General features: G+C 35.6%; 1 protein-coding gene across 1 annotated transcript; it reads right to left on the minus strand.

Annotated features, from left to right (window-relative positions):
* Positions 1 to 349: 349 nt before the first annotated feature.
* LOC149023413 (large ribosomal subunit protein uL29-like) lies at positions 350 to 4,519 on the minus strand. Its single transcript, XM_089143950.1, has 4 exons — positions 4,413 to 4,519; positions 4,185 to 4,320; positions 3,928 to 4,084; positions 350 to 886 (listed from the first exon to the last, which is right to left on the minus strand). The coding sequence occupies exons 1-4, from the start codon at positions 4,414 to 4,416 to the stop codon at positions 812 to 814; spliced, it is 372 nt and encodes a 123-aa protein (XP_089000076.1). The 5' UTR covers positions 4,417 to 4,519; the 3' UTR covers positions 350 to 811.
* Between the last annotated feature and the right edge of the window lie 12,011 nt (positions 4,520 to 16,530).

A 16,530-nucleotide genomic window follows, 5' to 3' on the forward strand; every position in this document is an offset into this window, starting at 1 on the left:
TGGGCTCGACCCATCCCTTAGCTCTTTTTTTTTTCCTTTTGTTTGGTGTTTGTGTTTTCTTTCATGTTTATGAATAAAGTGTTGAACTTTTCTGTTTCCTTTGACGGATAAATAACATTTTAGCATTTGTTTTCTCTTCTTAAAAGGAATATCTTGAATATCCAATGAGTTATAAAATTCAATTACATGTAATATTCTAACCTACGAATATTTATTAGAGTTATCCCAACTTTGCAGAACCTTACACATAATAAATCCAAACTTATTGGACACGTAAGAGAAAAAGCCCCAAAGCCACTAAAAAGAGGATTGAACACCACTTCTTTTCAAGGCCGAATATATGAGCCTCTTAGAAGGATTAACAGCAGCCCCCAATTTAAAATTAACCATGTGCAATAGGAATTACGTGTTGCGCAATTCTGAATTCATTATTTATGTCTGATTGTCTTCTCTCATATTTTACAATCTCTCATCTTACATTTTTCGTAATGATGTTTTTTTTACCCTGCTTTGTGTTCCATACCTCACTCTCCATGGCTAAACCTTGAACTCTGCCAAATCCATGGAGAATCAACGGGAGTTTTCTATCAAATATGATATATTAGTACCTCAGACCAAACGGAAAGAGAGTATAAATTCCAAAATGAAAACAAAAGAAAGGAGGGAGAAGGCTTTGGGAGAATAGAATGCTACTCCACGTAAAACTGGAAGAGAAACATTCTACTAAGTCTGAACTCTTGCACAGAAAGTACCAAAATTTCCATAAAAAAAATGAATCCAACTTTCAGCGTCTAAATAAATTCATCCTACTCTACACTTTGATGGCATACTTCCTCATTGGGAAATACCTCAGTTTCTTCTCTTCCCGAGGTGTCTTCAAAGATTCCTGCATGTAAATGAAAAGCAGATGATAAATTGCCACCGACTTGTAGTGATTCATATAACAAGCATGAAAATTCACAAACATAAATGAGAGCAGCAAAAGGTCAAATTCAGTAGGCGTGGGGCAGCAAAGTTTTGAAGGTAAGTCCCACATGTCATGGAGTGAGCCAACAAGGGTAGCCAGCCCCCCACAACACACTTCATTTGGTCACATTTTTGCCCAAATTTGTTTTTAGAGAAGGGCCCAGAGCAGATAGATTGGGGAGGTGAGAGGTTGAATGCCAAGGCTGTCCTTGGCCTTCCCAGCATTGAGGTCATCAGTGGAGTGACCAAAAACAATACGCTGATTTTTATGCAATGCGATGTAATGAAAACAAGGCAGCAATACTTGATGATGGCAAAGTCCATGACACTGCACTTCTAATTGGGGCTGTGTGGTTGCCTTTAATGGTGAGAGCAGCAACATCATGGGCTCATGTTCACTTTCAGCACGGGAATGTTACAAGCCAGAACATAATTGACTTCTTTCTGGACTCCAAAATTCACACCCACCTGCCTCAATTACCCACAAAATCAAGAAGAGCAGTGCATGCTCACAAAGGAAATGAAGTCACTGTGGCCAATGACAGAACGATTCATTTACCAGCCCCCAGATGGACTCCCAAAGTTGTCAAAGGCACCAAGTTCATCTGCCTCAAGCTGTGACTTAGGAGGCTGGATAACTTCGTCAAGTTAAAGCCCATCAGCAAAGGCCTCTTAAGTGAGGCTCAAGACCCACTTCAACAGAAAAAAGAAGAAGAAAAAAAAGGTAGATTCACTTTGAAAAAGGATATCCCCTTGCAAAAATCTGATCTGTGAGCTCTGAGACGGCACCCAACCATCAATCCCCAAGAATCCACAAATTTCAATTTTAAAGCAAAAACTTGAGATCCATGGGTACATGAATCGCTGGATGTTTTTCAACCAAACGATTTTAAAAACCTGATTTATGAATCTATGGATTTCAAATCCATGGATTCTTCCAACCAAACACACACTAAAGAATCCTACTAAAATTAGAGGGATTATGAAAGAAGTGGATAAAACACTGACATAAATTTGATAGAGATTTTCTAATAACTAAGAAATCTCACCCAACAGCTATCAAACAGACAAGTTGTAAAATCATATGACATTTTGACAATACTCCTAACCATTCAACTGCCCAACAGCCATCACAGCCAAGTTGTAAAATCATATGACATTCTAACAACACTCTTAACCATTCATCTCATCTCTAACTCAATGCAAAATTAATTTCACTTTACTCCATTTGCAACCAAACAACATAAAAAGGGAAAAAGAATTACCTTCACTTCACTTCACTCCCTTCCCTTTCACATTCCCCTTGCAACCAAACATACTCTAAAGAATCCTACTAAAATTATATGAATTATGCAAGGAGTGGATAAAGCACTAACATAAATCCGATGCGTCCAAATCCTCTCCACTCGGGTGCACCCTCCACCCAAAATTTTGTCTCACAGCCCACTTAACAATAGGTGGGGCCAGGGAACCTATGTTCAATGGGTTGTGAGACATAAAGTTGGGTGGAGGGTGGGAGATGGGTGGAGGAAATCTAAATCCAAATCCAAATTTGATAGAGATTTTCTCATGACTAAGAAATCTCACCCCAAAGCCATCAAACAACCCAAGTTGTAAAATCATATGGCATTCTGACAACACTCTTAACCATTCAATCTCATCTCTAATTCAATGCAAAAGGCTAGTTTTGTTTGCAAGGATAGAGACTAAGAATATTGAGAGGGAAGTCAGACTTTCACATGAAATACACATTTTGAATTATTTGGTTGCAATGGGGGTGGAAATTAGATTTTCAATGTTTCTCTATCAGGGCCTTCTTAGTTTCAACCCCATCTCCACCACTTCCAAAAACAAGACCGGATCTTCTACCATGGTGGATAAGGGGTCTGTGCTCCCCTCACACCTCTCCATCATACATTAGGAGGGGAGCCCACCTCTGGATTCTAACAAGAAAAATCAGAGGTGGGCCCCCCTCCTAATGTGTGGTGGAGAAGTGTGAGGGGAGCACAGACCCCTACCCTGAACAAGTAGAGGATCCGGTTTCTCCAAAAACCCCACTAAACGTAGGACTTAACAGAGAGCTATGGAACAATGAAGAGGGGAAAGAAAACTTTAAACAGTCAGCATAACACAATACAGCAGGAGCGAACCACAACAAAATCCAATATTATCACCCTATAAAAGAAGCCAAAGACACCATGTGCCCTGCACAGCCCCCTGAAGGGTTTTAGATGATTTTTTAACTGAAACCTAAGACATGTTCAGGCAAATTACTCACCTGCATCTTTGTCAATCATCTTATCTGTTTTCCTATATGTTTTTCTGTGACGTTTCCCAAAGTTCCAAAACCCAAATTCCATGCCCTCAAGCCCCTGGCTGCTACCACCCTTATTGAAACAGTTTTACTTCAAAACAGCGTTGAGTTCTAACAGCACACATTCACCGGCTTCATTGCTGGCTTCTTGTAGCACATCGCAGTGTTCAGTAGACACCATCAAGACCCAAATGCAGGGAATGGGCTCTTGCCCAGAAGATTGCTGGTCCCCTAGAAGACCCTCTGTTTTGGTAGAACAAAGGCCCTTTTGGCCTCTACAATGACATCGGCGGAAAGGGTCTTGCCGTCTTTGTGCTGATGAAATGATAAATCAGTAAACGGAAAAGTAAGAAATGACTATGTTCTCGGGTAGCTTCTCACCACTGGCAACCAAACGCCTTAACTTTACTCTGATTGTGGGTAACGCATACGACTCTCACACCCTTCTAAAACAAACTGGACCTAACTAACCGTTTCATCTCAGATCTAGTTCCTATCCCTTGAATAAGTTACTCAAGGGTATGTCTTTCAAATTTTTTTAGAGACAAATGCAAAAGTGTTTACGCTCAGATCCACACACAATGTTAAGTAAATAAACCTTTCAATTTGGCCTAACTAAAATAAGAAGATAAGCTCATCAAGCGTACCTGATGCTTAGTCAATCGCCTTCTTATTGCTCTGGTCTTCTTCGGACGCAGATCAAGAGGCAAAAATTTCTTATTCTTGTAGGCTTCCCTCAGAGCGGCTTTTTGCTTCTGCGATATCACGGTCAAGACCTGTGCGATTGAGAGCCTAACCACCTTGCTGCATACCCAAAGATCCATCAGTTTTCGAATACCAAAGAAACAAAAGAATTCGCATAAAAAACCATTTTTTTAAAAACGCAAGTAGAGAGAGATCGTACATCTTGGAAAGCTTGTTAGGTGCACCACCAGTAACCTTGGCGACTCGAAGCAGAGCAAGTTCTGCTTTCAGATCCTTCAACTGGCTCAATAAGTCTGTCTTCGACTTTCCTCTGAGCTCGTGAACCTTAATCCTTGCTGCAGATTTTCAATTCAAAAGACCAAAACAGATCGTAAGAACCGATGAGTAGATCAATGTATCGTAAACAGAAATCGGAACAACTACTTACCCATGGCCGCGGCTCTACCCTGCTATTCCCTCTCTCTCTGTCTCTCTCTCGCCTTCAATCGTCCAAAACCTAACAGCATATATCAAAGCCACCGCGTGATAGGGTGTCTTATTCTTCACCTTCAAAACCCTAATTGATTGATTCTACCAAAAAAAAAAAAAAACCTTAATTGATTGGGACATGGGCTGGGCTGGGCTGGGCCAAGTATGGTTGAGCCCACCACCATGTGTAGCCCGGTTGGGACTTCGGGAATTAGTTTTTCTTTTAAGCCCAATAATTCGATTTAGAATTGATTAGTGTGTTTGCGTTAAATCAATTTGGGGCGGGTTTGATAAGTCACTGAAAATAGTTTTTGGTGTATGCTACAAGAAATTAAAATAATAATAATAGCAATAAGTGAAAAATCATTTGATAAAATTATTTTGCTTTAAATTCTAGAAATTGAACTTTTGGCATTGAAAGAAGGATTGGATATTGTTCTTTAATATGGGGGCATGGCTATTGAAATGGAATACGACTCCCACCAGGCTATCTGCTTCTTTATTCTTATTCGAAGATTCAAGGAAAGTTTGGGAACATTATTAATGACATCCATCAAAGATCCATATCAAATGGACATGTCCGTTTCACCCACATTAGATGGGAAGGAAACCAAATAGCCGATTGGTGTTCAAGAATGTATTGTGATAAAATGGAAATCCTGAAAATCCTACAAAAGCCACTTCTAGAATTAGAAGAATTTCTTCAGACTGATATGTTGGTTTGACCAAATTAGTTTGTTCTTTGTTTTGTTTTTTGTTGGGTTATGCCTGACCCGTTATTTCAACAAAAAAAAAAACCTATTTGCTTTAGGAGATTTTTTTAACTTTAACTGAATTTTATGGAAAGTTATGTTTCAAGAAACATTTTTTATGCAACAATTACTTGTTGTTACGTCTATTTCTTGAATAAAAAGTTGGATGGTAGAGTGATAAAATTTACAGAGGGATATCATGAAATTTGACATCCTAAACATAAAAACCATAGAAGGACATTTCGGAGAATTTCACCCCAAAAATAGCAAAATAAAAAAAGGGGTGAAATCGATATTGTCTTAAAGTCATCGGAAAATCAACAATTTTCCACTGAACCAGTGAAAATTGCCGAAACTTCATCGTCGGCAACAGTTTTAGCGGTAACTTCCCCTTGCAACTGTATATCTGTTAACTTTCTCCCTAGTGATACGCTCTACATAAATGATCCACTTGCAACAATAGACCTAAACCACTTACCTTCTCTACCTTTGTAGGTTCCCCTCACCACTAGTACCTCGTTGTCCTTTCTCATGGGAATGGACCTCATGTTATTCTTGTTCCTCACGTCCAATGAGAGAGGAACACTCATCAGAAACCAATGGACACTGGAAGCAACGGTGAAGTGTGCCTTTCGACCCTTGCGTCTGGAGCATTCAATGGAAGAAAAAAGCATAAAGTGAAACGGTTGAAATAATAAGAGCATAAAACCCTATTCCCCAACTAAACCCAAGAACTCCTCCACCACACACCCTCGTCCACGAAATCAAAAGCAAGTGCAGCAACTACCCAAATTTTCACTTTAATTTCGAAATTGCCACTGCTACCTACCCAATGAGAATACTTGAATGTGGATTCCGACTATCGATGAATATACAAACAAAAAAAAAATAATCCTTGAAGTTTATTGTATCATGGATGTCATCGAGAACATATGTTGAGGTTCTGCAAAATACCGGCATATTTCGCCGAACTTTCATGCCTTGATAAGAATTCTGCTAAAAGTCTAAAACCTTGTTGATAGTGTTTTCGATTCCAAAGGTGCATCTTATCAAATGCCTAAGAACTTATTTCTGCTTCCATAGACAATCAAAACCGTTTTCATGTTTTTTTTGAAGCAGAAACACTTGTGGGTATCAAATGATCCTTACATTGTTTGGAATATGCTTTTTTTTAGTCCAAACAAAGGTGGGTGGAGACGTAGAGTGAACCAATAGATTCTTTTTGTTTTGGTAATAAGGTAGCATTATGAAGAAGTAAGCAAACTCATGGAGTAAAAGAAAGAAAGCTTTGCAACTGTGGATCAAATATGGGCCACAAAGTCAAGCTTGCAATCAACAATGCTCTCCTCGCGGGGGTGTCTACAGTTGCACTACACTTACTTGAAACATAAGCAAAGTTACAGAAGATGAAACTATACTGTAGGATTGCGATGTCCTCCACACATTCTAAATACCAATTGGAGCAACACCATGCCCATTGAGAGTAATGCTAGCACTCTTGTTTTTCTGTTTCTTTCCCCTTATATAATTAAAATGACTTCTCAATCTAGTTATTTGCAATGCATGGGATTACGAGTCTAAATGCTCTGCCCCCAACCTGCCCGTGCTCCATTCTTCTACACTTACATGAGATGTAGGACCCATAGACACAAGTTCTGCCTATGTCAGGCAAGACAGTGTAGGAGCCACCCTCATGTGAGTATGGGGAGGAACAGGTAAATCAATGGCAAATGATTACACTTCTAAATAAAAAATGTTTGTTGACACCTTGGAATTACTATATTACATTAGTGTACCAAATGAAGTTCTAAAGGGTTCATGAAAAATATATTATCAATTGATTATTCATAAATAAAAAGTTTATAAATATAAATAAACTAATAGTATCAATTTCAAATAGATGATATAATTTGGTTTTATGAAGATTCAAAAAGAAGTATATATTTAATGATTTTCTAACTTTTAATTAATAAGGAGGGTAGAATTCCTAATTTCAAATTAATGGCATTAATGAATACAATAATTAAATACAAAAGTAAATGAACAAATTTAACTTCATAAAAATCCAAAAAATAAATAATTTTATACTTTTCTATTAAAAAGAGGGTAGTATTATTAATTAGAATTAATGACAATATAATAATTAAATACAAAAGTAATGAACAAATTTCATTTCGTAAAAAATCTAAATTATTTGTTTGTAATAATAGCATGATGAGAAATCTCTAAATGTAGGAATCTTGATAATTTTCTCCACAAGAAAGATTTACAAGAGAAGCAAATGACAAATCTTGCCTTATAAGAAAACTAAATTTTGTGGTTAATCTTTGTAACATGATCATTTTGTACAATTAAAGATTTATCACAACTTAAGTATGTATCTTTGATCTTAGCCAAAAGGCTGAGAAAGGTATTAAGTATGTATCTTTATATAATAGTTTGATAGTATAACATGATATGACAATATGATAAAACTTTTTTTTTTTTTAATCTAATGAATATATTGAATCCATATCTTAATAATTATAGTAATGTCAATCAAGATTGATACTAAATATTGCTAGCACAAATCTAAAATTGTGATAAAAAAATAAAAAATAAATAAAAAGAAGAAGAAGAAGAAGAAAACTGAAAAATTAAATTAAATTTATCTAAAGAGTGAGACTGACAAAAGAAAAAAGAAGCCAAATTTCGCATTTGACATCCTTACTCTCAAACAAGTACAATTAAAAAACATGTACAAGTTGCAACACAAACAAAAACATACCTTTGGGTGCAAGAATTAATTAGATAGGACGATGCACAATGGGATATTCCCCTCCTCCAGTCCATTTTTACCGCTATTGAAGTAGAAGCAATCCTTACATTCCCTCTCTTGTTTATCAATACAAATGATTCATGGGTTTGGTACAAAAATAGAAATGGTAAGTTTCTGTTAAATCTGGATATTACCAGTGTTTGGTTATGGCAAATGCTCAAAGTAATTGTGCTTCATCATCTACTCATTCTATTTTTTGGAATCAAATTTGACAAATCCCTACCCTTCCTAAAATCAAACATTTTCTTTAGAGAACATCACATGAGGCAATTGCAATTGGTAGTTCTTTATTTACTAGAAGAGTCACTCTTGCCCCTTTATGTTTGATTTATGATCATTGTCTTGAGAATGTTGGTCATGCTCTTTTCTTTTGTTCCCATGCAAGACGTTGTTGGGAACTTTCCTCTCTCTGCATTAATATGGATGATTTCAAAGGTGAACATTTTCATGAATGGATGGAATTTATCCAATCAAAGTTTAAGGGATGTGGGGATATGGATGGAGTTAACCAATCTGGAGTGCTTTAATTTGATGTACTTGGAATACTATAAATGCAATTATTTTTCGTGGTATTTATGCTTCCACACATTACACTATGAATCACTTTTCCTCTTTATTGGCAGATATCCAAAACTTCTTGAACATTGCTCAGGTCCCAAATCTCCATGAGTAGCTCATTGTTGCAAACCACCTAGGAGATGCTATATGTTTTCAACTTTTTGTGGATGGTTTGTGGGAGTGCAACACTAGAAAGGGAGGAAGAAGCTGCATTCTCTGGGACACTAATGGAACTTTTATTGCTGCACAATGCAACCATGGTTTTGGAACTTCTACTTCTTTGATGGAACTTCTTGCTGTGAGAGATGGCCTACTACTTGCACTATCTTTAGGAGTATCTCAAATACAAGTGAACTCTGATTGCCTACCAATCGTTTTGGCTCTCCAAGGCTTTAGCTCTTCTTTAGATTGGTCTAGTCTTAGTTTAGTTTCTAAAATTTTTAAGATTGTCATAGACTTTAATGTGGTTCTGTTTGATTTTGTTTTTAGGACTAGCAATGTTTTTGCTGATTTTCTTGCTAGGGGGCACTTGTCTTTCCCTCTCTCGATCTTAGTGGAATATCCCACCTTTATTCATGGTTGATGTCTCTTTGTTGGCGTCCAGGTTTCCTGGCTTACACTATTTTTCTTAATGTTATGACTTTTATTTGTTGACCCAAAAAAAAACATAACTTTGTGATTTGAAAATTGTCCAAGCTCCTATAATTCCCTTTGCCCAAGTAAGAATCCAATGCTTAGTTGCTTTGTTTTGTGCATGGCTCCAAAACTCATTTGTCCTATCTTCTTCTAAATCTTTCTAGCTTACCTAATTAATAATTTGTTATAACAAAATAAAAATATCAATAAATGATGAATAAAGTAAATAATCTAAAAAAATTTAAGTTCTGACTCCTAAAAATCATCCAAAGAGTTCTGTTAAGGCAACCTAGAGGGGGGTGAATAGGTTGCAACTAGTGGACTTGCTAAATTTTTTTTGGTTTAATTATAAATACAAAGTAAATTGTAGATTTCAATAATAATTAAGTAATGCAATAAATCCACAAGACAAGTATTTTATAGTGGTTTGACTTTGCAAGTCTAAGTCCACTCCTTTCTTAACCTCAAAAGAGTATTCCAGTAGTGATTCTCTTTCAATACAATAGATAAAGATTAAACCCTTTACAATCTATGTTCAATAGGGCAAGAGCACATTTTACAATATTTGTTTTAATTAGAGCAAGAGCACCCTCTACCAAATTGTAATCAACTTAGATTAGAATTGAACAATCAATACAATTTGAAGAATTTGAAGATATTACCTAACAAAGGGTATGACACTTTAAATTTAACACTTGGTCAATCGTCGGATCTTATTGGCGGCTGCATGTTATGAACCGTTTAATCTCTCTCAAAGATACGCTCCAACTCGATCACTCTTGTTTGGCCATGAGTCGTGCACGAGTGGCTTTCCATGTTTTACATGACCTAGGCTCTTATATGAGCCGTCCACAGGAGATTCTGAGACACCTTGCCCCTAGGATACGTGCCCAATTATCCTAGTTTGGTGTCAACCTAACCGTGTCGAACCCAACTGGTTATCATGGGTATAACAGTTACTACTCATCCATCCACAAGACCATATAATTTAAATACATTACGGAACTTTTTTGATTCCGTGAGGGTTCGAACTCTTAAACATACTATTAGGCGCTTTTCCCCCACCTTACAATACTAATTTAAATCAACCATTATTTAAAACAACATGCACCATGTGATTATTTAGATAGAAAAGAATCACCTTAGGGTCATTTGGCTTCTTAATTATAAAGAAAGGCAAAATGAGCATTAGACAACGAGTTATAACAACTACTTAATATGTTAGAATTGAAGGAGAAAATAGTAGTTTCATAAATAGCTAGTTTAATTACAATATATATTTTTTTGGTGGACATTCAACATAAGAATATGGGATATCAATAATATTAAAAGGCAAAAAGTAGACTAGCAAAATGTTAGCTCAGTCGGCAATGACTCCTCTTAATAAAGAGGTTACGTGTTCAATTCTACCTGGCTGTATAAGTAATAGGTGTTAGAATCACTAGTGCTCCCTTGACGCTTTTTGAACTAAAAAAATATGGCGTGGGACTCACGCATGAATAATTATAGAAATTTGTAGAAATGGGACATGACCCATTGTGGATCTCCATGGGCCCCCCTGATTTTTGCTGTCAAAAAGCATTGAGGGAGCACATACTACTCCCTGATGGGGAGATGATCCGTACTCATGTAATAGTCCTCATTCTCTAAGGGCCTGTTTGGTTACATGAGTCTGGAGATTTCAAATATGTAGAGTTATAATTTATAAAATTAGATGTTTGGTTGTGGAATGAAATCTGTGGATTCATCCTAAAAAAATGATCGACCGTGATTTTTGTGAATGTGCAAATGTATAATTTTTTTGAAATCTCTGGATTTCACCTCTTACCCATAAATCTACAGATTCACGTTTTTAACGTAAAAATATGAATCTCTAGATTTCATGAATCTAAAGATTTGTACAATCAAATGGGTATAATTCTTAGATTCATGAATCCAGAGATTTCAAATCTCTGGATTCATGTAACCAAACAGGCCCTAACTAAACCCAATAACTCCTCCTCGACACACCCTCATCCACAAAATGAAAGGCAAGTGCAACAACCCACAAATACCCAACTTTATACTTTAATTTTGAAATTGCCACTGCTACCTCCTAATGAGGAGACTTGAATGTTGATTTTGACTACCGATGAATATACAAGAGAAAAAGATAATCCTTGATGTTTAGTATATCATGGATGTTGTCGAGAATATATATTGGGGTTTCGTGAAATACCTAAGAACATATTTTGATATCTTAATAATATATGATAAAACTTAATATATTTTTTTAATCTAATGAGTATATTGAATCCATATCTTAATAATTATAGTAATGTCAATCAAGATTGATACTAAATACTGCTAGCACAAACCTAAAATGTTGATAAAAAAATAATAATAAAAAAAAATTTGAATTTATCTAAAGAGAGAGACTGACAAAAGAAAAGGAAGCCAAATTTTGCGTTTGACACCCTTACTCTCAAACAAATACAATTAGAAAACATGTACAAGTTGCAACACAAACAAAAAGAGACCTCGTGATTTGAAAATTGTCCAAGCTCCTATAATTCCCTTTGCCCAAATAAGAATCCAAATGCTCAGTTGCTTTGTTTGGTGCATGGCTCTAAAACTCTTTTATCCTATCTTCCTCTAAATCTTTCTAGCTTACCTAATTAATAATGTGTTATAACAAAATAAAAATATCAATAAATGATGAATAAAGTAAATAATCTAAAAAAAATTAAGTTCTGAATCCCTAAAAACCCTTTCAATCTATGTTTAATAGGGCAAGAGCACATTTTACAATCTTTGTTTTAATTAGAGCAAGAGCACCCTCTACCAAATTCTAATCAACTTAGACTAGAATTGAACAATCAAATATAATTTGAAAAGAATTTGAAGATATTACCTAACAAGAGTTGTGACACTTTACACTTAACACTTGGTCATCATCGGATCTTATTGGCAACTGCATGTTATGAACCGTTTAATCTCTCTCAGAGATATACTCCAACTTGGTCACTCTTGTTTGGGCAAGAGGGTGCACGAGTGGCTTTCAATGTTTTACATGACCTAGGCTCTTATCTGAGCCGTCCACATGAGATTCTGAGGCACAACCTCGACCCTAGGATACGTGCCCAGTTATCCTGGTTTGGTGTCAGCCTAACTGTGTTGTACCCAACTGGTTATCATGGGTATAACAGTTACTACTCATCCATCCACAAGACCATATAATTTAAATACATTGTGAAACTTTTTCTGATTCCGCGAGGATTCGAACTCTTAAGTCTTAACCATACTATTAGGCGCTTTCCCCCCACCTTACAGTATTGATTAAATCAACCATTATTTAAAACAACATGCACCATGTGATTATTTATATACAAAAGAATCACTTTAGAGTCATTTGGCTTCTTAATTATAAAGAAAGGCAAAATGAGCATTAGACAACGAGTTATAACAACTACTTAATATGTTAGAAGTGAAGAGACAATAGTAGTTTCATAAATAGCTAGTTTAATTACAATTTTTTTTTTGTGTGGAAATTGAACATAGGAATATGGGATATCAATAATAATCAATAATATTAAAAGGCAAAAAGCAGACTCGCAAAATGTTAGCTCAATTGGCAATGACTCCTCTTAATGAAGAGGTTACGTGTTCAATTTTCCCTGATTGTATAACTAATAGGAGTCAGAATCACTAGTGCTCCATTGACGCTTTTTGAACAAAAAAAAAGGCGTGGGACTCATACCTGAATAATTATATAAATTTGTAGAAATGGGATGGGCCCCCTTGATTTTTGCGGTCAAAAATCATTGAGGGGAGCACATACTGCTTCCTGATGGGGATATGATCCGTACTCATGTAATAGTCCTCATTCCCTAACTAAACCCAATAACTCCTCCACACACCCTCATCCACAAAATGAAAAGCAAGTGCAAATGTGCAACAACCTACAAATACCTAAACTTTTTACTTTAATTTTGAAATTGCCATTGCTACCTCCCAATGAGGAGACTTGAATGTTGATTTTGACTACCGTTGAATATACAAGAGAAAAAGATAATCCTTGATATTTATTATATCATGGATGTTGTCGAGAACATATATTGAGATTTTGCGACATACTGGCGAATTTCACCGAACTTTCATACTTTGATAATGACTCAGCTAAACCCTGCTGATAGTGTTTTCGATTCCAAAAGCACGTCTTGTCAAATGCCTAAGAACGTATTTCTGCTTCCATATAAAATCAAAACCGTTTCTCATCTTTTTTGAAGCATAAACACTTGGTGGGTTATCAAATGATTTACATGGGGGGAGGGGGTGTTGAGACGTGGAGTGAACCAATAGATTCTTTTTGTTTTGGTAATAAGGTAGCATTATAGAAGAAGCAAGCAAACTCATAGAACAAAGGAAAGACAGCTTTGCAACTATGGATCAGATATGGGCCACAAAGTCAAGCTTGCAATCAACAATGCTCTCCTCGCGGGTGTCTACTGTTGCACTAGACTCTCCTTGAAACATAACAAAAGTTACAGGAGATGAAACTATACTATACGATTGCAATACCACTCAATTCATTCTAATTTCTAAATACCAGTTGGAGCAACACCTTGCCCATTGAGAGTAATGCTAGCACGCTTGTTTTTCTTTTTCTTTCTCCTTATATAATTCAAATGACTTCTCAATCTAGTTATTTGCAATGCATGGGGATTACGAGTCTAAATGCTCTGCACCTGCTCGTGCCCCATGCTTCCACACTTACGTGAGGTGTGGGACCCACAGACACAGGTTGTGCCTATGTCAGGTCGGACATTGTGGGACCCACACTCATGTGAGTGTGGGGAAGCACAGTAGATCGAGGGCCAGAGATCTCTTTCTTCGGGATTACACTTCTAAATAAAAAAATGTCTCTTGATACCTTGGAATTACTATATTACATTAGTGTAGCAAATGAAATTCCTTCATGAAAAATATATTATCAATTGAATATTCATAAATAAAGTAATTATAAATATAAATAAACTAATAATATCAATTTTAAACAGATGATATAATATGGTTTTATGAAAATTCAAAAAGAAGTTTATATTTAATGATTTTCTAACTTTTAATTAATAAAGAGGGTAGAATTGCTAATTTCAAATTAATGGCATCAATGAATACAATAATTACATACGAAAGTAAATGAACAAATTTAACTTCATAAAAAATCCAAAAAAGAAATAATTTTATACTTTCCTATTAAAAAGAGGGTAGAATTGTTAATCTAAAATTAATGACATTAATGAACACAATAATTAAATACAAAAGGAATGGACAAATTTCATCTCATAACAAATCTAAATTATTTGTTTGTAATAATACCATTATGGGAAATCTCTAAAGGAAGGAATCTTGATGATTTTCTGCACAAAAAAATTTACAACAGAAGCAAATGACAAATCTTGCCTTATAAGAAAGCTAAATTTTGTATTTGTAATAATTTTGTGGATAATCTTTGTAACATGATCATTTTATCTAATGAAAGATTTATCACAACTTAAGTATGTATCTTTGATAGTATAACATCATATGACAATATGATAAAACTTTTTATTTTAATCTAATAAATATATTGGATCCTTAACTTAATAATTATAGTGATGTCAATCAAGATTGATATTAAATACTGCTAGAACAAACCTAAAATGTTGATTAAAAAAAACTGAAAAATAAATTTTTTTTTTCTTTATAAACTGAAAAATAAAATTGAATTTATCTAAAGAGTGAGACTAACAAAAGAAAAAAGAAGCCAAATTTAGCATTTGACACCATTGTCCAAGCTCCTATAATTCACTTTTGCCTTTGTTTGGTGCATGGCTCCAAAACTCTTCGGTTTTGTGTTTTTTTTTTTTTTGGTAATAAATTTAGCAACTGTTCAGCTAGTCACACTTGATCTAACAAAATCAATAGAGGCAGTGTTCTTAAAAGATACTATTTGCATTTGGTTTTGACGAGACCAATGATATACTTGCAAATAAATAGGTTGTCCTTGGATGGTTGGGGCCTCCTCCGATGATCAAGTTAGTGCCTTATACAACAGGAAGAAAGTATAATGATACGGCAGTAACAGAGAATTTTGGTTACATTTGCCTTGTTTGGATTCGAGGTATTTATAATGTTACCTTAACACTTGGTCATCGTCAGATTTGATTGACGGCCGCTTGTTATGAACTGTTCAATCTCTCTCAAAGATACACTCCAACCCGGTCACTCTTGTTTGTGTGTGAGGCATGCACAAGTGGCTTTCCATGTTTTACATGACCTAGGCTCTTATTTAAGCCATCAATAGGAGATTCCAAGGCACAACCTTGCCCCTTGGATATGTGCTCGGTTGTCCTGGTTTGGTGTTAGCCTAATCGTGTTGGATCCAACTGGTTATCATGGATATAGTAGTTACTACTCATCCATCCACACGACCAACCCCCCCCCCCCCACCCAAAAAAAAATGAAAAAAGAGAAGAAAGAAAGAATAAAAGGAGAGGTGTTGCTTACCTAAAGAGTCCAAATAAGTTGTTTGTTAAGAAGAACAATGCGCTTCCCGATGGTTCCTCCCCACACAATAATAGTGGGGCCCACTTATCAATATTAATAAAATAAATCATAGATGAGACCCTAAAATCAAGAGAGGCAAATATTGTTATTACTTAGTTACTAGTCATTTGCCCATAGTCAAAGAGTCATCTACCCATAGTCAAAGAGGCATTGCTTACCCAAAGAGTTTGGATAAGTTCTCTGTCAAGAGTGACAATGTGAGTCAATGGTGGGTTAGTAAAGCGGTTAAAAGCCCAGACTCTCAAGGGGAGGTCTTGGGTTCGCACCTATCTGGCGACATTTCATTTCCAGATTTAAAAAAGCACCAGTATATAAAAAAAATAATTAAAAAATAAAAATAAAAATAAAAAAATAAAAAAACTTTCCACACAATAATGGTGGAGCCCATCTAGAATCCATTAGAATTCCACTTATGATTTATTTTATTAATATTAATAGGTGGACCCAGGGGCAGAGCCAGGATTCAATATAGGGGGGCCGAAGAATGAAAGTTCAGATTGGGGAAGCACTAATGCTTTTTCGCTACACATATTATGTGGGCCTTTATAAGACCCATTGGGGATTTCACCTATGAATTATTTTATTTTATTAAAGAATAGACCCACCTATATTTTATAGGGCCCACACATATTTGACAAAAATAGGTAAAGTATTGATAATGATATTTTTTTCAACAATAAAGTAATTAAAGCATCAATACCAAAATAAAAATAAAAAAATACATA

This window comes from Hakea prostrata, chromosome 2, assembly GCF_041222555.1.
Source record: "Hakea prostrata isolate BN-2017 chromosome 2, UWA_Hpros_2, whole genome shotgun sequence".
Classification (NCBI taxonomy): domain Eukaryota; kingdom Viridiplantae; phylum Streptophyta; class Magnoliopsida; order Proteales; family Proteaceae; genus Hakea; species Hakea prostrata.